This window comes from Halichoeres trimaculatus, unplaced genomic scaffold, assembly GCF_033239565.1.
Source record: "Halichoeres trimaculatus isolate MK-OKI-2021-1 unplaced genomic scaffold, fHalTri1.1 fHalTri1_scaffold_20, whole genome shotgun sequence".
NCBI classification, from domain to species: Eukaryota; Metazoa; Chordata; class Actinopteri; order Labriformes; family Labridae; genus Halichoeres; species Halichoeres trimaculatus.
Genome location: NW_027437198.1, coordinates 3,309,034 through 3,333,101, shown reverse-complemented (window position 1 = coordinate 3,333,101; position 24,068 = coordinate 3,309,034). Strand labels below are relative to the sequence as shown.

Here is a 24,068-nt window from a genome sequence, read left to right as displayed (position 1 = left end):
TTATGGATTTCAGAAGAAGAGAAAATACCTTTGTTTCTAAATCCGTAGCAGTTACATAATAACCAAATAATGGACTTTAAATGAAAATGGAGTGCTTTATATATAAATCTATATATTAAAACTGCTTTACATTTAAAAATGAAAAAAAAAGGTCAATGATTTTGATTGTTAAAAAAAGAAAGACAGTGAATAACATGCAAAATGCTGTATGTTGAATCTTTATTGTGTTTTCTTAATTAGGTCCCGTCCTGACTGAATCAGGAGTATTGTGCATTACTCTCTCTTTCCTCTTTCTCTCTCTCATTCTCCCACTGCGGGTATTATTTTTATGATTCATTTCGGAGGATGTTTGTAAAACATGAGCTGGTTGTAAAGGATCATGAAACTATGCACAAGTGTTTGGGCGGGGAGGGGGGCGGGCAGGGGGAGCTGGGGATTTTATGGCCTCCTTCATCGCGGCTGGTCTGTTGCAGGGGTTTAGGGGATTTGATGTGTTTTTATTTACATTTCTAGGGAATGGAGGGGTGATACACGTACAAACCCCTCCACTTTCTCTCTTCCTCCCCCTGATTCAGAGCGACCTAGCGCGACATCGCCATGCTGTGTACTCCTAAAACCAATGAGCGTCTCACTCTTTAGCACTGTGGGATTCGAGCCTGTCACCCTCAAGGGTTTTCTGTTATCAAAGGTTTTCTTGGAGGGTGGGTTCTGGGTGGGAGGGGCAGGTTAAAGGGTTTAGGGCTGCTTTTTTTTTTTTTTTTTTTTTGCCTTTTTTTTGAAATATTAAGTAAAAATGTCTGTACTGAGATTTAATGAAAAGTCAGTGGCTTGTAATGTTTTATTTTTTCTCTCTGTATATCTCTTTCTCCTCATAGAATGTGATTGTTTAATGACATGCACCGAAACAAATCTTTTCATGAACTATGGAGCTTCTTTCAAATATTAATAAAATAGCTTTTTTTCTTGGCTGTTAAAGGAGTGTCTGTTGTTTTTGTTCCCCATACGATGTTTTGTCACAGCTGTCTGGGACAGGCGTAGTAGTTCTCTTGTGGTTGGCGCCTGATGTTGGGGTTGGCGTACACGGGGAAGTTGACTTCCTCCAGGTGTAAGGGAGTGTTGTTTTGGGGAGTGACCACGTTCTGCTTCCTGGTCATCTCCTCGTAGATTGGAGCAGATGGTTGTGGCTGGTGACGCAGTGTCGCCTTCGCCTTCACCTGTGGCACAAAACATCACTTATAGATGGACAGAGAAACAGATAGGCCTTTAAAATCATCTCAAAGGCACATGATTAGTGGAAAGCACCAGAGACACCAAGAGGCCAGCCACAGTCATGTTTGTGCAGTCCTCTTTTTCATTCAGCTCTGTAGTCCAGTGGTTCTCACACTGTTTTCAGTGACATCATTTATCCTAAAAGACTTTCAAATGCCTGAACTCTTTTTTTTCTGATATACAATTTAAAGTAATACTCCTGGATGGAACAAGTTGGGTCCTATCACAAGGTTTAGGGCAGAAATTACCCCTACAGCAGTGTTTTTGTGCAGCAGAAGCCCAGGGTGCACGCACCAAACACCCCCTCCCTGCTCCTCTGCCGGTTTCCTCTGCACTCAGACGGGGCCATATTTTACTTGACCAAAAACACAAATAAACGGACTCCCACCAAAAAAAATCTAATATCGGTCTGCATTCACGCTTTATTTACAGAATTTTCAGCTCGTTACTTTCACACAAAAACACAGCTAAATAAGGCTCTTGTTCTCATTGTGTCATAAAAACGGCGCTTCCTCCGCTGCAGAGCCACAGCTGGCTACGAGGCACTTGTCGCTTAGTGTATCAGTCCGCGCGCAGCGTGCCAGATATAAACAAACACAGGTAGTCTGCCAGAACGAAGAGACACGATGAGAACTAGAGCCTTATTTAGCTGTGTTTTTGTGTGAAAGTAACGCACTGAAAATCCCGTAAATAAAGCGGGAATGCAGACCGATATCAGATTTTTTCAGTGGGAGTCTGTTTATTTGTGTTTTTGGTCAAGTAAAATATGGCCCCGTCTGAGTGCAGAGGAAACCGACAGAGGAGCAGGGAGGGGGTGTTTGGTGCGTGCGCCCTGGGCTTCTGCTGCACAAAAACACTGCTGTAGGGGTCATTTCTGCCCAAAACCTTGTGATAGGACCCAACTTGTTCCATCCAGGAGTATCACTTTAAAGTTTTTATACAGGAGAAAAAGTGTTGTGAAAGTATTCAGCAATTCAAATTCAATTCAGCAATGTGGCTCATGAATCCTGACTGCCACTTACCTCAAATTCCCTTCCTTTTCACTGTCACTGATGTAAATTTAACAGCTATATCTTTTCAATGAGTTTTTCTGTAATTTGTAATATATATATAAAAATAATGTTAATCACTCATTTTAGGACTAAGTTCCCTCAAAGTAAACTATATCAGATTTTACCTTCCCAGGCTTCTTGTGAAGCTGACACATGAGCTTTTTTTATTATCATCACTAACATTAACCTTAACTTTAACAACTCTAAAATGATGTGATAAAAATAGAGAACGCACCAAGAGTTTTTTTTCTAAATCTCTTTCTGCAGAGGTGTTAGAAGTGTATGCACTCACACATTTCAGCATGGCCAGGCAGCTCAGTGTCATCAGGAGAAGACCAGCTGCTGCACAGATGGTCAGGAGCAGAGGATGGTAACTAGAAGAGCCCCAGCAGTATCTTCCTGCAGATAAAAACAAACAAAGCAAACAAAAGCATGCATTAGCACATTAATATCTAAACACAGCTGCTCAATAGCTCAGAAGCTTTGAAGTTAAATTAAAGGTGCAGTGAGTAGAAGTTAGCAGCATTTGTCTCAACAAAAACTGTGAAAATGAAATAATCTTTATATGTTTGTAAAGTAGGGGAGACCGGGTATAGTTGTAACATGGGGAGAATTGTAACTCCACCAATTGCACCAATCAGGGATAAGACAGGAGTCATATCATCATTTCAATATTTACCCACTTCCACCCTGATCACACATGGTGATTGTCAGGGCTGGAAACAGGTGTATACAGATTATATAGAGAAAAAAATGGTTTTGAGGTAAGAAAGTAAAATTTTTGACTGAGACTATATTTTGTTTAGTATTTATACTATTCCAGATAAAAACCTTTTATCAGAATAAACTGTAGTTTCTCAGGCAAAATGTGATGTATTTTTCCCCATGCTAATTTCAATCCACTATGCTAATACAGCTAGCTAAACACTGGCTGACAGGGGTGGGGATGTACATACCTTTAAAAAGTGTTGTGTTCCCTTATGTACAACTAAGAACATTTTCTTGATTTAAATAATGTAACATGATGCTTAGGCAGTGGGAAAGAAAGACTGACAGAGGTGTGCCAGCAGATAACTCTATAAAAGCATCTGATGAAGTCACAAAGAACATTAAGTCAGTCAGATCAGTCACAAAGGCTCATGGGATCTGCCATGTTACTAAAAATCACTGCAGAAGCTGAGGGTCCAGTGATATCCCAGTGTAGGTTACTGGAGCAGCAGTAAGGTTTTCTCTGAGGGGCAGAAGGAAAGGAAATCTTGCACCTCAAAAACAAACAAACAAACAAAAAACCCACTCCAGGGTTACAAACAACCATTTGTGACATTCAATTTAAAGGGGACATATCATGCTTGTTTCTCCTTTTCACTATGCCAGACTAGGATGCCTGTAAAGCATTTCTGCCCTCAGTACAAGTCATTTAGTTCCTTCATTGCCCCACAATAGCGTTCTCAATATCCTCATTAGGCCATTCTGAAGATCTCGTTGAAACGCTCCATTTGGAGAATGACCTCCAGTAACTTCGCAACATCACAGCCCTTTGTGCTCTGATTGGTCAGTTCTATCAGAGGGGCGGAGGGGGTGGAGCCAGGGGGCGGTTTTTGCAGCATGGCAGTTTTTACAAAATCACACATTGGATGGAGCAGACCGAGTGAGTTCGCTGTTTGCCAAAACTTCACCGTAAGGCATTGAGAGCACAAATAAAATGGCAGAGTGTAGGATACATCATTTTGTATGTTATTTCCGCAGCATTATTGTGGTCCAGGTTCACAGTGCATGTCAGAACAAGCATGCAAATATCACAGTCTCACAAGTACTACAACGTCTGCTAAAACTACAGTGTTTTAACTGCTAATTCAACATGTAAAGCCCAGCTGCTCAGCAGAGCCAAGTCCCTGCATCCAGCATCTGAGGGGGGAGACTCGGCTCTTGGTGGGTGTATCCCTCGGTGGCGGTTGTGTGACTAACTGACATCACAGAGGAGGAGCTGCTTTATCAGATTACTCCAATAAAAAGAAAGGATCCTCGTGACGTCACGACAGTCGAAATCTTTCTGCCAACTGTCAATGACCTATTTTCAGAGGCATCAAATCTTGTTCTAGGATATCAGAAAAAATACAATATCTCATTTTTTTTGAAAATTCAGGGGGTGAAAGGTCTTGTTTTCAAATTTGTTATATTATATGTAAGTATTAAATCAGGGATCAGCATGATATGTCCCCTTTAAACACACACACACACACACACACACACACACACAGAGTTTTTGTTAGACCTATGTGTTCTTTATACACCTACACTGTTGTGTTTGTGCATACATACAGTTAAGGATGAACTCTTACACCAAACAGGAAGTGAGTTATGGTCAGTCACAGAGAGAGAGACGTTGTTCCAGATCCTTCCATTTCAATAAACCTCTTTTTGAGGGGCATAACCTTATGTTTTTGCTTTTTCTTGTCTAACCATTACAACTTACCCCAGCATGTGTTACAAACTACCCTGGTAGTGGGGATGGTTGTATCAAAGGACCACCAAGTATTCAACATCACCTGGTGAGGTCTGTGATATTCTTGCAGAGGTTTGAATTGGTGCCATTTGTAGTAAACAAAAGTTTGAGAACTCTGACTCAAAAATTCAGTTGGAGTTGCTAAAGCAAAAAGTGTTACAACCATACCCGGTCTCCCCTGTCTTAAAGTGAACAATAATCCCCATTACGCTTTCATCAGAAAAAAGCTTTTTATATTTATATTCATATAACTGCAGGTCCTGCTCACAGAGGCAGACATAATGAACAGCTATGTTTGTCTACGGTTTGGGGAACAGCGAGAGCAAAACATGGAGAGGGGGGCAGTGTTGCTTTTACAGTAGAAAAAGAAGCCTTCAGTTGTTGTTGAAGAAGAGGAAGAAGAAGAAGAAAAAAAAAGCAGAAGTAGAAGAAGAAAAGTAAGAAGGAGAAGAGATTTTTGTTGTTGTTGTTTTTGCATAAATGAATTGGTATTGAGAGCATTTTCTGATGGAGCTGAGCAGCTGAGAACAGAGGTTTTTGAACCACCTACCTTCAACAAGCACAAACACTTTTTGAGGATCCACGACAAGCTGCTCGGAGCTGTTCCGCCTCCTGTAGCTCTGCTCCCACAGGTACAGCCCTGTGTCAGCGGGCTGTAAATGAATGATGCTGACATTGACCTGCTGGGAGTCCAGTCTTCCGCTGAGCCGCAGACGACCTCTGAGCACCGGGTCAACCCTGAGCTCTCCGTGCTCAGACAGGGAGAGCAGGGTGGTCTGGCTGCTGGAGTTGTGACGGTAAAGGTAAAGGCCGGTCAGGAGGCCGTGGTCCTGCTGAAGGGAGCAGGAGAGCTGCAGGGACTGAGACTCTGACAGGTGTCTGAGGATCAGCTCTGCGTGGGCTGGAGGAGGGAGAGACAGGAGACGCCTGGGCCTTAAATCATGCAAGCTGCTAGATTCAAAGGACATTTATGGTCTGCAGAAAACTAAGACCAGAAATATTTTAATTATATTTTATATATTTTATTATAAAAAATTTTACATGTTTGTTTTGAAATGTTCGATTTTTGTGGCATGCTGTGTGGCTTAACAACACTGTTTCACATTTTGGAACAGCAAAAACAAATGCGCGCAGCAAGGAGACGCTATGCTCTGCGTGTTCTGACCCACAACATGCCAGCAACACCGTGGCTAAACAGAAGACGGAGAATCAGGTATGAACCAAAGACGGTTAGGTTACGGTGGCTTTATAGGCCCAAAAGGCGCATGTATCCTGTAGTTAGTTCGGATGGACCTTGGTTTTTATTCAGACCTGCACCGGAGAATCAGAAACTGCACCAGAGTTCGTTTGGAAGCGGACTGAGACCACCTCAAAAAGTGGGTCTCGGTCTGGTTGTTTGGTCCGCACCAGGGTTCGTTTGTGTCTATACACACTGGCATGAAAAGTCAGCACCAGCGTGGGAAACAAACCCTGGTCCGTTTAAAGTGGACCAAACAGTCCATGTCTGAATACCACCTTAAAGAGATCCTCCTCAGAGCAGGTTTAATGTTGTATTGATTCAAAGACTCCACTACTTAGTTGGCCTATCAGGCCCTGTAACGCCACATTTTAATCTATGCAAGCTCCCAATCAGCTCCAACATGAAGACACAACATATATCATTTGTGTGCTGATGACATTTCACTTTCATACAATGGTCAAAGCCCTAAACGTACAGACTGTAAACTCCTAAATACTATGAAACTTTTAAAACTCAACACAGACTTAATTTCTCATTTTTCAGTCCAAAAACTTAAAGGCAACACATCCAGACCCATCTCACATCAGAGTCTATGAAATAGAGTGAGCAGGCCAGAAATCTTGGATTTATTTTAGACCCCAACCTGAGCTTTGAAAACCGTATCTTTAACATGACCAGAACAGCATTTTACAGTTTAAAAAACACATCAAAACTCAGATCCTTCATGTCCCAAACAGACACAGACCAATCAGCTCATGCATTTATCACCACCTGGTTAGACCACTGTAACATGCCCTGCAGTCTGCTCATCATCCAAACAAATCAAACCAAAGTCCGAAGAGGGAGTCTCTAGTTTCTAAAGCATAGGAATAATTCATCTTTTTATATTTGTGGGCATTTGTACGTTTTTGTTTTTATGCTGTTTTTTTTCACTCTTTTTCTTCTTTTCTTTTGTGTCAAAGTACAGCCTCACAGAGCACCTCACACACAATTCCAAAAAAAATATAAAAAATTAAACTTTCAATGTTTGGGTAATGAAGTGACAAATGAATGAAATCCTGGCTGTAGCATAGATATTATTATTTCTCAAATCTCTTCTGTAGTCTGTGAAAAACGTAATTCTTTTACCTTCAAAAAGCAGAATGAAGAGCAGGACGCATGGAGCTCTCATCTTCTTGGCGGTTTCAGTAGTAAAGACACTAAAGCTCAGTCATATTGTTCTCCATCTGTTTCCTTCAGCTCTGTGGGAGTTTGCTCTCAGCCTCTCTGTTTATCGCTCTCCAACTCGCTGCAGGAAGACAAATCTAAATCAAGAACTACCGGTGTAACTCTGAGTGGGTTAGAGCTCTGAGGTCATTGCACACCAGTTTATATTTGTTCAAAGCTCCAGACTCCATAAGTGATAGGTGTTCGAGTTTGTGGGGATTCACTGTTTTGAGATGTTTCAAAAGGGAGTGTGTTCACTGGGCGTGTATGCACATGTGAAATCTGTGCAATTATTGACTGACACATGATGCCTTTAAATCCTCACACCATCAAGTCATAACACACAGACAGATGAGTATCATTTTCGTTCTGTATCACAGGATATGTCTGTTGTGTTTCCTGCAGTTGGTGAACAGTCACAAGCAGCTGGGACCTTTTTTTTCAGGGGTTTAAAGAAGAATCACCAGCCTGGCTGACATGTGGTTTACTCTGGTTTCCTGTCAAAGTGCGTGCTCCAAAACCCCTCCCCTTCCTGTCAGGAACCCTCTGTGTGTGTGTGTGTGTGTGTGTGTGTGTGTGTGTGTGTGTGTGTGTGTGTGTGTGTGTGTGTGTGTGTGTGTGTGTGTGTGTGTTTAAGTGTTTTGTCTTTGTTTATGTAATATTCAATTTGATGTCATTAAATTTTAGCCCTTTACTTTTTCCAAAGTCACATTTATCACAGACTGAGGATCGTTCTTGCTGAAAGAGGGGAGAGAAAGGTGTTGTAATTTGGACCCTTGTTCAAATTAAAAAAAAAAAAAAGCTGTTGCTATTAAGCATTTGACACCCATTCCCTCACAGTGTTTCTGTGTTAAAGCCAGGATCTTAAAGATATTTCAAAGCACCTTTGATGTGTATGTTTGGTAGCACTTTATAACACGGCCCACATCTTACAGTGTAGTTTTCTTAACTAGGTTAACTTTACGAAATGTACACGCCATTTCGCGGAACCTGTGTAGTAGTTACACTTGTGTCTTAAAGCGTAAGTGCTGGAACTGCGGGTAGCTTGGGGTCCTAAAAGTTGTAAAGGGCAAACTGAGATTTCCATGTTTAAAAGCATCTTAAAAGCATCTCATAAGTTATCAGTAATGCGTTTTTGTGAAAGTAAGTACCCCAGTAACTTACAAGTTATGTTTCAGGAGTGTTGAGTGGGGCATAAAATTTTAGATTGATATATTATGTTTGTTTATGTGGCAGGAAATAGAATAGAATAGAATAGAACAGAAAATACTTTATTTATCCCCAAGGGGAAATTCAGGAGTCACAGCAGCATTTAAAAAAACAAAAGTAAGAAAGTGTATAGAAAGTGCAAAAAGGTCCACAAGAAAATAGATGATGACAGCCCGTCCACCACTCTCCAGCCCAGCCAGTCTCCACCTCCACAGGGTCCAGGACTGAGCCTCCCCAGCAGTCTGTTCAGTCTCTGTCTCCTGGATCCTGTCTGCTCACAGCAGGTGAAGCTCCTCCATGTGGCACCAGCGTCCGATGTCAGCTCCGTCAGCCACGTCCATGAACAGCACGATGCCACTCTGCCCTCCAGCAGCCCTCCAGCAGCCCCCCTGCCGCTGGGCTAGCACGGCTAGCTCGTCCATCCCACAGGAGCTAGATCCCACGTTCCCAACAACGATGGATGGAAGGACAGGTCCACGTCGTCACCTCCCAGCTCACACCCGAGAACCAGCACGTCATCCTCACCTCCTCCTCCTCAGCTTGAGGAAATCCTCAAGCCTTACACTAGTTAGCATTGACATGCTACAGGCTGCTAACAGCTAATTTCACATGTAAACAATGCAGTCATGGATATATGTAGGATCTCCAGACTAACACGGGGGAAAAGTAGTAATAATATCGCTGAAGCCACAAAAAGTTTGGTGTCCATGACAACCAACAATAAACCATACAAAGTGATGATCCACTCCAAATACAAAGATGACGAAAAAGAGAAGAAAAAAATTACAAGAAACGGACAAAGAAGAGAGAGCTGCTTCAACAGGCAGCTACCTGGGCAGCTACTTGGGAAGCTTGGGGTCCTAAAAGTTGGCCCTTTGGCGAACTGAGTTTTCCACGTTTAAAAGCATCTTAACAGCATCTCATAAGTTATCAGTAATGCGCAGGCGCAGGCGCAGGCGCAGGCGCAGGCGCAGGCGCAGGCGCAGGCGCAGGCGCAGGCGCAGGCGCAGGCGCAGGCGCAGGCGCACCTATCCTGCGCCGGCCTTCACATTGCGGACAGGGCGTGACCGGCGCACTTTGCAAGTTTCCTGCAGTGCCAAGAGAGGCGCAGTCAAGGCGCAGAGGAGCGCAGTCAAGGCGCAGAGGAGCGCAGTCAAGGCGCAGAGGAGCGCAGTCAAGGCGCGTCCGCGCCTCCCTCCGTGCAAATGGCAGAGAGGGAGGAGAAAAGCCATGAGTGGGTTTAACACAGCCGAGCGCTGTTTTCATCAAATGAGCGCCTCTCCTTGCCTTTAAATGCCCTGCAGCCGAGGCGCAGCGTCTGATTGGTCTGAGTGATCTTCAGCACTTTGGAAACAGTGCTGGTTGCAGAGACGGTCAGAGCCGCTGTCCCTGCAGCAGGAGAATGGACAGCAGGGCGCATCGGAGGACACGAAACCGTGTCACCGTGTGGGCCAGCTCCCGGGACAGATATAATCTGTTCCTTTGTCATTAATAGGAGTACAAAATGAAGAGGCAGTTACACAGCTGGCTTATCCATTCAGAATACTTTTGATCCACCTTCACTCCTGGTTTGTCATCACCAAATACCAGAGCCTTTGGTGATATACTGTATACTCTCCCAGTGTCTCCACCTCATCCTCCTTACAGAAACGTACTCCATCTTTTTAGATCACGTTAAAAATAAAGACTAAAACAGAGTGACATACATTTATTTTGTCTCTTTTCTGCGTCTTTTCTCTCCCTCTTTTCTTTGAATAAAATGAAATAAGAGAAGCCAGATATATACTCAGTATCAGATGTTAAGGCTGTTTATTGTTTCATTGTAAGATGTGCATCAAACTTCCAGCTGCCATCAGGTTAACTTTCCATTATGACAAACGGCTTTAATCTGACATCTGTGATTGTTTATTGCATTAAAATGTGCCTGACACTCTGGAAACCTGTCTCTGAGGCTTTGTTGACATGTGCGCCTGTCACCAAGTTACAGCTGCGGAGGGTGCGCTGTGCTTTGCGCCTAGAATAGACCAACCACATTTTCCGCACTACAAGGCGCTTCGGAATATAGGGCGCACCTTTAATGACTGGCCTATTTGAAAACTGTTTTCATACATAGGGCACACCGCATAATAAGGCGCACAGAATAAGCTATAGTAGTGGCTGGGGTTGCGTTATGCATCCACTAGATGGAGCTGTGCTAAAGGGAATGTCAACCAAACAGTCAATAAGTCAGTCAAACTCAGGCTACATCCACACGGCGCCGCACATTTTTCTATTCAACTATTTTCTGTGCCGTGCGCTGTAAAGACGAAGCCGTTTCTGCCGTCCACAAAAGCCGTTTCCAGAGATCAGTTCAAATGCCAGACCTTTGGGGGCGCTATATTGCTCTGAGAATAAACAAGAGAAGAAGCTCGGGTCAGCCTGTGAGCTAATGTTAGCACTTAGCAGAATTCCTCTTTACAGGTTCTTACTGCTTACCGCTGTTACTCAGACGACACCCCCTGACTACAGTAGCCATGATTAATCAATATCGATCCATATATAAGGCGCATCGGATTATAAGGCGCACTGTCGATTTTTGAGAAAACTGAAGGCTTTTAGGTGTGCCTTGTGGTGCGGAAAATACGGTAGTTGGAGCTGGCGAGCTTTCAGCGCACTTTCTGCTCTGTTTTGGCACGAAATTGTCACTGCGCCAACATGAATCTGCTGACACTTCCCCCTGGTGCACCGTCAACTCCCCCTGGCGCGCAGTCACACCCATCTCTGCGCAGACGAGGGAAACATGAGGGAAACTGTGGTGTCCGTGCAAAGGGTTTTCCTGACTGATATTACATTATACCTTACAACAGGGTTTAACATAACCTTTAAACTAATTATTGTTTTAGCTGGAGCCAAAAACCTACTGCTACCGTAATGCCACAATACCAGTCCTTCGACTGTATCTGAATGAAGAGGCAGACTTAAAGCCAGATTACCGTCTGAGCAGGGCTTCTCTGGAGCACCTGGATTCAGAGCCCACTATAGCACTGAGACTGCGCTGCTGAAAGTAACCAATGATCCACTGTGGTCTTCTTTCTGTGCTCAATCTTAGTGCCACTTTTGACTCTATTGATCATCGCATTCTTCTGCCGAGATTAGACAGTCTTCTGTGTATCTCAGGAACCGCTTTAGCTTGGCTTCGATCGTATCTTTCGGATCAACATCAGTTTGTTCATGTGAACAACGTCTCTTCTTCACACACCAGGGTGTAATATGGAGTTCCTCAAGGTTCAGTGTTCAAACCGATTCTTTTCATCTTGTATATGCTTCCTCTAGGCACTATATTGAGAACACACCATAAACTTTCACTGCTATGCAGATGACACTCAGCTTTACTTGTCAATGAAGCCTGAAGACACAAACCACCTATCTAAACTTGGAGCATGCCTCAAAGATGTAAGGTCCTGGATGTCGCTACATTACAAACATCTTCATATGAACAGTGCACATTAAAGTGATACTCCGGGATGGAACAAGTTGGGTCCTATCACGAGGTTTAGGGCAGAAATTACCCCTACAGCAGTGTTTTTGTGCAGCAGAAGCCCAGGGCGCTCACACCAAACACCCCCTCCCTGCTCCTCTGTCGGTTTCCTCTGCACTCAGACGGGGCCATATTTTACTTGACCAAAAACACAAATAAACGGACTCTTACTGAAAAAATCTGATATGGGTCTGCATTCACGCTTTATTTAGAGACTTTTCAGTGTTACTTTCACACAAAAACACCGCTAAATAAGGCTCTAGTTCTCATTGTGTCTCTTCGTCCTGGCAGACTACCTGCGCTTGTTTATATCCGGCACGCTGCGCTTGGGACTGATACACTAAGCGGCGAGCGCCTCGTAGCCAGCTGTGGCTCTGCAGCGGAGGTAGCACCGTTTTACTACACGATGAGAACTAGAGCCTTATTTAGCGGTGTTTTTGTGTGAAAGTAACGCGCTGAAAATTGGCGCTGGGGGGGGTTGGTGCGTGCACCCTGGGCTTCTGCTGCACAAAAACACTGCTGTAGGGGTCATTTCTGCCCTAAACCTTGTGATAGGACCCAACTTGTTCCATCCTGGAGTATCACTTTAAGCTTATTTCAATTATCTAAATGCTCAAAGCATCTCCATGTCTCCTGGTAAAGGTGGATGAGACTGAGAGTGAGGCGGAGGCAGGGACAGCATGCAGACAGTGGAGGCAGCTCTGTTGCTGAGGTGAGTGCTGAAAGATGACAGGTAGTTCTGAATAATGTCACATGACTTATTGGGAAACTTAGCATTTTCGAACTCTTCTAACGGCCAGTGCCACAGTAAATGTATAAAATATTGCAAAAGCATAACCCTTGAACTAAATAGAGAACAAATACCAAAAAGTTGTCAGTGTCAGTCCTCTGTTTTATACCAGAGCATTGCAGCTCACGCCTGCTCCAAGGAAAAACAATGAAAGAGAGAGATAACTTTCAATCCAAAAACATGATAAAATGCACCGGAATGCAGGAAATTGCATTTAGTTTTCTAATTTTTTTTTCTGGGGGGGAACGCTATGAAAAACATGTCCAAGTCTTTACATACACACATCTTAAATGTGTTTTTAAAAATCATTCTTTTGCAAAGGCCTGACATAAAAGTTAAAATCTTTGCTTTTAAAGGTGGTTCTGGGTTTCTTGCATTAATAATCATTGAACATTCACTCTGGTCGTTGCCCATTCCTTAAGATAGAGAAAAAACATAAATTATATCTTCCTAGTTTGTTTCAATGCTGCTTCTGTCTGATGAAGGTCTAATCTTGGTGTGATAAAAAGCAGACAGTTCCTCTGTTCAGCTGTTGAGGAGCTGATTGGGCTCAGGTGTGCAGATCTGCTCACATGACTCTCATTGTCCTCACTTAAAAGTCTCCTCTGCTCAGGCAGCCCAGCGCTCATGTGGATCAGACAGGAATCTGTGTGTCCTGGACAAGTTTCTGTTTCCCCTGGCATCCATGGAGACTTTTTATCTTTGGGCCAACCTCTTAATCGGACTGCTGCTGTCAGAAACCTCTCTCAGACCTTCTCATGCACTTCCACCGCCACTCAACAGCCAACATACCGCCCAGCAAACCCCTCAGATCACAGAGAGCTCTGAACACACAGAGCAGGAGGAGCAGGGAGCTCCACCTGAGGAACCAGTGCTGCTGAACACGGTCAGCGTGAGCTGCTATCCAGACTTTCTGGATGTCATCATCAAAGCAGACATGTTTGGAGTCGGTGCTCCTGTTAATAGTAATGATATTCGTCTGGGAGTGGAGCACCATGTTCACTGTGTGGCTGCAGCGGCGTCAGGAGAGGAGTACAGGATCACTGTCGGGTTATTAGACTGTGGCACCAAACACTGGGTAACGCTATTAGTGCAGGTGAGACATTTCTGTGACCTTTGACCTTTTGTTGCTAACACTTCTCTCCTCCACAGATGACTGAGGACTCTCTGGTCTACACAAACCTCCTCATATACTCCCCTGAAGCCTCTCCTGATGGGCTCATTCGAATGGAGGAGGCTGTGGTTCCCATTGAGTGTCACTACCAAAGGTCTGTGCTTTTTTTAATTTTACAATCCTCTTTACAAGTCCTTAAATGGTCTGTAAGTCCTTTATATCTGCGCCCTTTTTCTTCTTAGGAAACACAGTTTGTCAAGTGCCTCGATCACACCCACCTGGATCCCGTTCCTTTCCACTCAGGCTGCAGTGGAAACTTTAGAGTTTGACCTGAAAATTATGACAAGTGGGTTTAATTCCTTCTACTTTGTTCAGCGCTTGCTATTTTTTATTATTATATTTTATCTATTTTGAACCCCACCACCACCCTCCCTAGTGGGGAACTATTTCAGTCACTGTTTGTCCCTTTATTTTAAACACATTTATTTGTATTACAGAAACCTGTTTAGGTGTAAGTAGGTGGTGAGCCTTAAAGGATTCACAAACGAAACCAAGCAACATACAGAAAAACTAAACTATGCACCTTATGCAACATGGGAACAAATAGTCTTACAGCAAAACTGACACAGCATTGATCCTTACTAGCTGGATAGTATATAATAAAAATAAGAAAAAAAAAGAGGAAAATATGAAACAACAAGAACAAAAGATATAATTAAAAACGGGTTGAACAGATGGGATGGATTAGGCAGGACACCATTTCTGCCCTCACCACCCCATAGCCTCAAAAAACTTTGCCCCTTTATCAAATTATTTTATTTAATTTTTGTTGTAGTGTCCTTCAAGAGTTAAGTTTTTTTTTTTGATTGAAACCGATACAAATTTATGATAAAGAACATTTAAAAACAACAAAATGCTGACCAAAGTTCTGTACAGTCAAAAGTTAAAAACAAAATAAACGATAAACTTGTGCAAGACGAAGAAATAAAAACTAGGACACAAATGGATCAGTTGAAACAAAGGATTAAAAGCCACATTCTCAAGCAGAGTCAAAAGCCACAGAGTAAAAGTGCTTTTTCAAAGATGCTGTAAAGAGGATCTGTTTTGATTGGACCACAGTGCCACCTTCTGGCCTGGAGTCTCACTCACACTCATGTAAAGATGTGACTTTTAACCAGGAGAGTTTGTTTTGGAGCGAATTTTCTTTGTTCAAGTCAACTTTTTACTGGACACAATGCAAGAGCCTCACCAGACAGAGCTAACCGTAACCCTTTTAGGCCCTTTTAGCCATTAGCTTGGACTCTATCACTATCACAGAAATCGTTTTTAGCAAAGAAAAATACGGATCTAAAAAAGGTTTTAATAGGACAGAAAGATGGGAAGGGGCCTGCCTGTTTAATGTCTTAATAGTTACAAACAAATTTATAGAATAAATCCTAAAACACACTGGAAGTCAGTGAAATTGGGTTTAAATGGAGGAAATGTAGTCGTATTTGCGTCTACCAGTTAAACACAAGCTGCAGCGGTTTGGACAAAGGTTATAATAGTTTTAGATTTGTCATTATAGTTTAGTTTTAGTTATTTTTGACGGGTTTTTTTTCCATTACAGTTTAGTTTTAATTAGTTCTAGAGTGGGCATTCTAGTTTTTATTTAGTTTTGATTTTTGCAACAAGGCTTAGTTTAGTTTTAGTTTCAGTTTACTTTTAGTTTTTTCACACCTTATCAACAAGGTGCAGGATTCAAAAAGGTCAGAGTAAATACTTTGTAATACTATTTATTTTCAAGTCCAACATAGTGCTCACTGCTCAGTTAATGCTGATACTGAACTCTTGTCTGCTGCCTTCAACACTGGAAAATTACATAAACTTAATATAAAAAATACAAACATAAATTAAATGAAAATAATATAAACATAAATTTTATTGAAAAAATATAATATGAGCTTTAATAATCAGAAACGTGGACTCAGTAACAATAAAGGCAGACTCAAATACAATTTAAGTCAGACTCATAAGCAATCAAACTATTACAGATGCTCTAATTCATTGCTCCACTACGTTTGGTCGCAGCACAGAGCACAGCCAGTCAGTGCAGTAAACAAGCACGTCCCAGTACGTCACTATGATGGTGCCGTACAGCACTGACAACTGCCGAAAACTGTCTAAAATTGGTTGGGAAAATGTGTCGCATTAATTTAAACCCAAAGGCTGCTAATATTGTCAAACTATAACTAAAGACACCTTGTCTATAATTTTAGAAAGTTTCAGTTAGTTTTGTGAACACAAGATACAGTTTTAGTTTACTTATCTTTTTTTTTTCTTTTCTAGTTTTTATTAGTTAACTGCAATGTATTTTAAATTTTAGTTAGCGTTTTTAGTTTCATTTTAGTTAACTATTACAACCTTGGTTTGGACAAGCTGTACATGATTCTGAAGGTTTGGCGCCAAAGTAAAGTGCATCGCAGTAATCAAGACGAGTGTGATAAAAGCATGCATAGCCTTCTCAAAATCATTAAAAGATCAGAAAGTACCCTTAAATCTGAACATATTCTAAGATTCTACTTCGGATACTTTTACAATATTTTTTCTCCTAAAAATCTAATTAAATGAACAGAATAAGAGTTTGATTCTGTGATATCCCCTAACATCACAGAGAAGAAATCCAACTTCAAGTGCAATTTCATTTTGAAACACATTTTTTAACCTCTTCTCAAAATGCATCTACAATTTTATAATACCCAAAAAGATGTAATGTTGACTCAAAACCTGCACTTGTCTGATTGACTAATACCTCAGATTTTTAACATTCCTCTGTTAGCAAGGAATTAAAAGTATTTTTTAATTGAAAGTATCTTTGATTCAACAACTGCTTTCTATACCAACCTAAACAGTTTTCATGGTACAGGGCAATCCAAAGTCTCTTATTTTTTTAAAAGGTAGTGTACAGAATATTTCACAAGGAACGTTTTGTTTAATAGAAGTTTTATGTTACAAATTATCTCCCTGTTTAGAAACATAATTTTTATAACAGGTTGAAAAACAGTTGAGAGTTCTAATCCTTATTTATTCTGATTAAATTTAATAAGGCAGAGGACAGTTGATGAAAGGACTGGAGGGAACAAATAGTGCTTTACAATCCTGTGGATGGGGTGAAGTTTATAAATTTTCCTCTTCCAAATAAACTGGCCTCACTTTAATCAGTATCCAGGTGGTCCTCAAGTTACAAACACGTTCTGTTCGTACGATGCATCGTAACCCAAAATTCCACAAAACAGACAAAATACCCAGAAAATTCTCCACTAAACCAATGTGACATGGTTTGATTTGCAAAACAAGGTTAAAGCCTTTTTTAGGAAGAAGATGAATACCTCTTTTGAACAAAGTGGCCTTTAAAGTAAGTTCAGATGTATTAGTTTTAACCCACCTGATTCATACCTGTTCTTATACATGACACTCTACGTAGTTTAATCCCTTTTGCTTTGTCTTTTTCGGTGCTTACTGATATTGTTTGCTTGTGTAGACGACTGGATGTATGAAAGAAGCTCAAACGTGTTTTACCTCGGGGACTCTATCAGTATCCAGGCCTCAGTCAAAGTGGGACATCACATGGGGCTGCGGGTGTTCGTGAGCAGCTGTGTGGCAACGCTTAGCCCTGACATCTACTCTACTCCCAGATACATCTTCATTGAGGATGGGTGAGCAGTAACCTTACAAGGTCTCAAAACTGGAACATTTTCTGGGAGGGGTTCAACTTTCTTGACAGATGTGCTGACTAATGTTTTTTAAGGCTAAAGTGAAACTAGGACTTTGATCTCCTCCTCCACTCGATCCCCCTACGTCATCACCCCTAGACTCTTGCTGGTTGTTGTAGTCAGAGTCACTGTTTCTTCTCCTCCAAAGCAAATTCATTTTTACAAAGTGATGATAAACTGATGTCAGATCAGGGCGATACATTCACAGGAAACAGACTTCACTACCATGTACTGCATGACATGAGTGATAAAACAGCTAAGCTATGAAAAGCTAACGTTACGCTAACATTACAGTGTTCAGAAGCTGTTATATAGTTTTGATACTGTAGCGTTAGCTTATCATAGCTTATGTAGCTAATGAAGCTCCTAAATGCAGCGTATCTGTTTAATCATTCATGAAATGCAGTTCATAGTAGTAAAGTCTGTTTGCTGTGAATTTGTCACCCTGGTCTGACCGTAGCGATAGCTAGGTCATTATAGCGAGTGATTTTAAAATACAACCGACAATTCAAAACATGGCTAATATTTACGGGAAGGAGCAAAGGGTTGGATATCTGTTTTTTGTTTTTGTTCTTTTTTAAAGGGATATCGTGGGAAATTTGTCATACCCCTTGGTTTCAAGTGAGGTCCTGGTTTGTCTTGGTTTCAAAGGCTGAACGGGGTCACCTACTCAGAGGCAAAACTTGGGGCACAGCCTAAGCTGCGAGGACATCTGTACCCCCTAAGTGATACTTTTGACCAGTAAAAGGAAAGTGTTTTTAAAATGTGGCTAGCACGATGCAACACAATTAATTCCGCTTTAAGGCTCAATTAACTACCCCCAGTGACCAGGCAGGGGGCGTGGCCTAGTTCAGGGCTTGTGGCCTAGTTCAGGGCTTGTCAACCAAACCAAGCAGCAACCTCTGGTCTACAAATGAGGCAATGTGGAAGAAACTGGAAAAGACCCTTACAGCAAAACAAAGGCCCAGCGCCCTGTAGACCAATTTATAGTCAACGTCACCAAAATGCTCAGATTTTAGAAACTGAAGCAGCATTTCGCTCCATTCATTCAAATTATTTTAAGCAGCATAAAAATGTCTTGTTGTTCTGTGGTCAGTTGTCAGAAATGATACTTCCATGGGGGCAACTTCTAATAAGTTCCGACCTTAATAAAGGTGTTTTGTAGTTAACGGTGACCGTGCTAATTGGTGACTCTGTCAAAGGTGTCATTAATTGTTGACTGAGTCACCATTTAACAGGGTCACACTGAAACACCTGCAATGTCTGGGGCTGTCTTATTAAATGTGTCTTCTTTATCCAACCTCGGGTAACCAGGTTTGACCACAAATAATTTAATCTGCTGGATTTATGTTCCAAGTGAATTAAACAGTCTTATTATTCATTTTGAAATTAAAAACCATCAATACTCTGATAGATTTGGAGCAGTTCTATCTTTTTAAGGACTTAGTTTTCTGGATACTTTATTATAACCCAGTACTTGTCTTTGCTGTGTACAGAGGCGTATTGCATTCACTTGAAGAAAAAAAAAACAACTCAGGTTTTTCAGAGTAATTTATTCTTCAGTTTGTTTTTTGTGGTAATTAATTTTGTTTTTCTGATTAATATTCTTTTATTGGTTTGATTTTTGTTTTTATATTGGTTTGTTTTTTGTTATTTCTATTTTTGAGTAATTTTTTTCTGATTATTTTTTTTATTGGTTTGTTTTTTGTTATTATTTCTGTTATGAGTAATTTTTTTTCTTCTGTTTTCAGATAACTTTTTTTTCCTGTTTTTCGGAGAATTTTTTTCCTTAAGTATCGAGATACTCCCATGAGAACCTCCAACCTGCAGACGACTCCCGTGGATGTGTGGTGGCTCCTGTGTCCCGCACAGATCAGAGATCCTGTTTGGCACATATATGCCTTATCCTTAACTTTCTACCAGCTTTCCAATGTAGAAGCAATGCATTTTTTTAATGCCCACATCTTTGTCTATTCTAAAGTATTACATTATACAATAAGCTTATATAAAATACAAGGATAAAGTCGAAAACCTAACAAGGTATCATATCCTGTGTGTGGCTAATACCTTACCTTTATTGACCCGGTACGGACCGGTAGAAAGGAAAAAAAATTACTCCTAAAAACAGGGGGAAAAAATTACCACGAAAAACAGCAGGTTGAGGTTCTCGCAGGATTTCTAAGTGTCTCGATACTGCAGGAAAAACAGGAAAAAAGTCTGAAAACAGAAAAAAAAAATATTCATAAAAAAAATAATTATAACAAAAAACAAACCAATAAAAAATATTAATCAGAAAAACAAAATTAATTACCACAAAAAACAAATAGAAGTATAAATGACTGAAAAACCTGAGTCGTTTTTTTTTTTCTTCAAGTGAATGCAATACGCTTCTGTAGGTTTGGGAGGTTTTCTGGTTTATTTACAGAAGAGCATGTTGTGTCATACTGGTCTATAGCTATTAGCGCTGGGGCACAAAGCCCGCCTCATCCCCAATATGGCCTGTGCTGACAGTCTGCTTCAAAACTCTGTCAGAAACCAATAGGTGACGTCACTGAGACCACGTCCATCTATTACAAAGTCTGATTGTAAGTCATGGCTCCACATCAAGCTCCAAATCAAGTCTGACTATTCCTGACCAGGGATCATGAGATTCCATGATTCAAGCACCTGCAAAAAGGAGGCGTCACCAGATGTGCACTTTCACCGCTCACAAACCTGCAGTTGTGACCCCTTGTTTTGAATACTAGGTGTTTGGTGGACTCTCAGCTTCCAGGCTCAAAGTCTAGCTTCCTGCCCCGGACTCATGATGACCAGCTCCACCTGATCATTGACGCCTTCAGGTTTCATAACGAGGACAGAGGAGAGGTGAGGTCGACCTGACTACAGTATTGGCTGCTTGGCTACTTTCTTTCCTCACCAGTTCCTTGTCTTCTTGCAGCTGTACATCACCTGTCACATGAACGCCTTACCTGCACACGACACAGAGGCAACGAGTAAGGCGTGCACATTTGTAAATGGAAGGCAAGTGTGATCCAGTCCTCATAGTTTGGAATCAAAGTGAGGACATGTTGTGAACTCTGACGATCCTTTTTCAGGTGGAGGTCAGCTGATGGTAATGACTACCTCTGCGGACACTGCCAAAACCAAAATGAAGTGAGTGCTAAACCAAGCAGGCCAGGCAAGTTTGGTGCTCGTGGTTTTGGGAAGCCAGACGTATCTGAATCCTGGAGGAGTGCGGTGGCTAACAACATAGGTGAGATTTATCCTACTAACAGATAACTCATCAGTTTTAAACAACATGTTTTCAATCTTAGACGTCGGACTATACTCACAAAATAAAGCTGCTTGACCATTTGTCAGTGTGGGAGCAGGAGGCCAAAGTAGGTCCACTTGTGGTGCTGCCTGGTAAGCCGAGAAGTGGGCCTCTACCTGAAGCGGAGCTCCCTCCAGTTCTCAGTAAAATCAGCAGACCCTCTCTGTACGGCAGCCAGTGGAGGAGTGGAACCAGCGACAAAACAGCTGGTAGGAGTAAAGGTCAAGACCTGAGAGGATTACTGCTGCAAACTCAGATACACTATGTGTAACGGTGCATGACTGTATCTTATTCTTCATCCCTGATACAGTTAAGGTTCTGGATCCTGATCTGCCAACAGATGATGACTATGATAAAGAAGAAGAGGATGAGGGTGAGCCTTTGAGGAAAGACTTTAAAAATGGAGCAGGTCTGGAAGATAAAACTCTAGAAGATGTGTTAAAAATATCACTTCAACCAGTGTTTTTATTTCTTAAACCTCTCCTTTAGTTGTAGATGATGGTGAGGAAGGTGAAAGTGCTGCCCCCAAAGACAAGGAGGATCCTGTGCCCACTCTGAAACCAAAGGCTGCAGTGGAGAACACCAACAGCACAGCCTCCCCCAGCGATATCAGCCCCACTGAACAGGCTACTACAGAAATGACGATACAGGCGAACACTACAGTATCTGAACCTTTACACAAGCATAACCCAAAGAGATAATAAAAGTTTAAACAACTTGACTCTGTGTTGCCGGGATGTTCAAAGTCTGCGTTCTCAATCTGCAGCTCTTCATCATGATGCTTGTGGGTTGAACTTTCTATCAGCATTGTCTGATATGACTGGTAGTGCACCACTTTGGCTTACTGTTGTTCACAGAGAGAGACCACAGCCCTTTAAAGTGATACTCCAGGATGGAACAAGTTGGGTCCTATCACAAGGTTTGGGGCAGAAATTACCCCTACAGCAGTGTTTTTGTGCAGCAGAAGCCCAGGGCGCTCACACCAAACACCCCCTCCCTGCTCCTCTGTCGGTTTCCTCTGCACTCAGACGGGGCCATATTTGACTTGACCAAAAACACAAATAAACAGACTCCCACTGAAAAAATCTGAAATCGGTCTGCATTCACGCTTTATTTAGAGAATTTTCAGCGCGTTACTTTCACACAAAAACACTAAGTACGGCTCTAGTTCTCATCGTGTCTCTTCGTCCTGGCAGACTACCTGCGCTTGTTTATATCTGGCACACCGCACTTGGGACTGATGCACTAAGTGGCGAGCGCCTCGTAGCCAGCTGTGGCTCTGCAGCGAAGGTAGCGCCATTTTACAACACGATGAGAACTAGAGCATTATGTAGCGTTTTTTTTTTGTGTGAAAGTAACGTGCTGAAAATTCTCTAAATAAAGCGTGAATGCAGACCGATATCAGATTTTTTCGGTGGGAGTCTGTTTATTTGTGTTTTTGGTCGAGTAAAAAATGGCCCCGTCTGAGTGCAGAGGAAACCTGTAGAGGAGCAGGGAGGGGGTGTTTGGTGCGAGCCCTCTGGGCTTCTGCTGCAGAAAAACACTGCTGTAGGGGTAATTTCTGCCCTAAACCTTGTGATAGGACCCAACTTGTTCCATCCCGGAGTATCACTTTAAGCATCAGCCCTGGGGATCAACTTGCAATCTTTCTGCTGTTTCTCTGGATAACACAGAAAAACCCACATAATCCAGATGTGTTGACTGAAAACTAACTTGGAAGCAAATCTATCAGCTATGAATTCCTGAATTGCTTCCTACTATAGGTGACCTTTTAACTTGTGTCAACCAGCAGTGTCTGCTGATTTGGCCAAATCTCAGTTTGTAGTGGTCACAGGGTGCGTCTCAATGCGTTAACTTCGTGCTTCCTCCGTCCTATCTCCTCCACGCCACCAGAAGTACTTTCCCAGTCGCCATTTTTAAGACTGTCCCAAAGCGATAATTGCACTCAGAGGAGAGAGGATTGAGGAGACTGATCGGAGGAGCGATGATCGAGGAGACACGAGCCGGCTTTGAGGAAGTCTTTTCACTGACTGACACGCCCCCATATGGAATATCACTCTCTTATTGGACGCTGCAGCGGCTCAGACTTAACATGAAACTTCACACAACTTCACACAACAGACTTTTATTAGAGAAAAGACGAGCTGAAAACAGGCACTGAGGATCGTTCAGAAACTGATCATAAATCTGGTAACAAAGTGTTTGCTGTGAGTTTAAAGCACAAAACACTGAACACAACCATCATCGAATCAATATAACAGAGGATTAACACAGAAAACTGACTGATAAATAATATCTACCTGAGACACAATAAGGTGGGTTATATTAATAAGCTTCAGAGTTCACTATCAGATGTGCTCTAGATAAAGGCCAATTAGTTAATAAATAATCTCACAATTATGCATTTTACCGGTAAAGTGATCCATGAGCTTCTAAACAGCACACAGAAAAACAGAGAGCAGGTTTTCTTCATGGTAACGTGTTTGTTTAACTGGTTAAAGGAACAGACAAATCTCTGTTACTGTTTCTGTTTGATCAGAGTTATTACAGCGCACATGTGCAGACACACAAACAGCTGTTAGAACTGACTGACAGATGATCCAGAGGTGATCAGCTGATGCCGTCATCACTGAAACACGTCGCTTCATGTGACGCTCCGAAGGAGAGGATGTCCCATTGCTCTAAAAACCAATCTCCTCCATCCTCTCTCCTCTCTTCATTTCCTCACGTCTCTCCATCATCTCTGGTGGGAGGGGCTAAGACGCAAGTGAACAACGCATGTGGAGGAAGGAAGGATGGAACTTTGGAGCTTTGAGACACACCCAGTTTGTCAAAAATTCCCAGATTTCCTACTAAGAATTTCTCAGTATGCAATGGACCAGTCTACCTAGCATTCTGTGTCCCACAATGCACGGCGCAAAGCTTTGATAAAATACCATGAAATCAGTAAAATAAAAGAATAAAATTGAATGGATTAAAAGAAAAAAGAAATCCAAAGAAAAGAGGACAAAAATGTGTAAAAGAAATATTGGTAATAATGCAGTCCAGTGCAAAATGAGAAAAATAATTAAATGAACAAATTGAAAGCTTTATTAAGACAGTT

General features: G+C 41.9%; 2 protein-coding genes across 3 annotated transcripts; one reads left to right on the top strand and one right to left on the bottom strand.

The window, feature by feature from the left end:
* Positions 1 to 1,013: 1,013 nt before the first annotated feature.
* On the bottom strand, positions 1,014 to 7,326 carry LOC141809287 (uncharacterized). Its single transcript, XM_074696256.1, has 4 exons — positions 7,193 to 7,326; positions 5,375 to 5,725; positions 2,614 to 2,720; positions 1,014 to 1,214 (listed from the first exon to the last, which is right to left on the bottom strand). The coding sequence occupies exons 1-4, from the start codon at positions 7,233 to 7,235 to the stop codon at positions 1,014 to 1,016; spliced, it is 702 nt and encodes a 233-aa protein (XP_074552357.1). The 5' UTR covers positions 7,236 to 7,326.
* A 5,994-nt stretch (positions 7,327 to 13,320) lies between these two features.
* On the top strand, positions 13,321 to 21,693 carry LOC141810004 (zona pellucida sperm-binding protein 3-like). Of its 2 annotated transcripts, none has more exons than XM_074697297.1 (10): positions 13,321 to 13,864; positions 13,939 to 14,054; positions 14,143 to 14,246; positions 17,421 to 17,595; positions 20,400 to 20,517; positions 20,591 to 20,673; positions 20,748 to 20,905; positions 21,013 to 21,174; positions 21,276 to 21,338; positions 21,455 to 21,693. In XM_074697297.1, exons 1-10 carry the CDS (start codon positions 13,472 to 13,474, stop codon positions 21,664 to 21,666), a joined length of 1,584 nt encoding a protein of 527 aa, XP_074553398.1. In that variant the 5' UTR covers positions 13,321 to 13,471; the 3' UTR covers positions 21,667 to 21,693. The 2 variants fall into 2 exon arrangements, with proteins under 2 accessions (XP_074553398.1, XP_074553396.1); XM_074697295.1 differs by having other exon boundaries at positions 21,276 to 21,374.
* Positions 21,694 to 24,068: the final 2,375 nt, after the last annotated feature.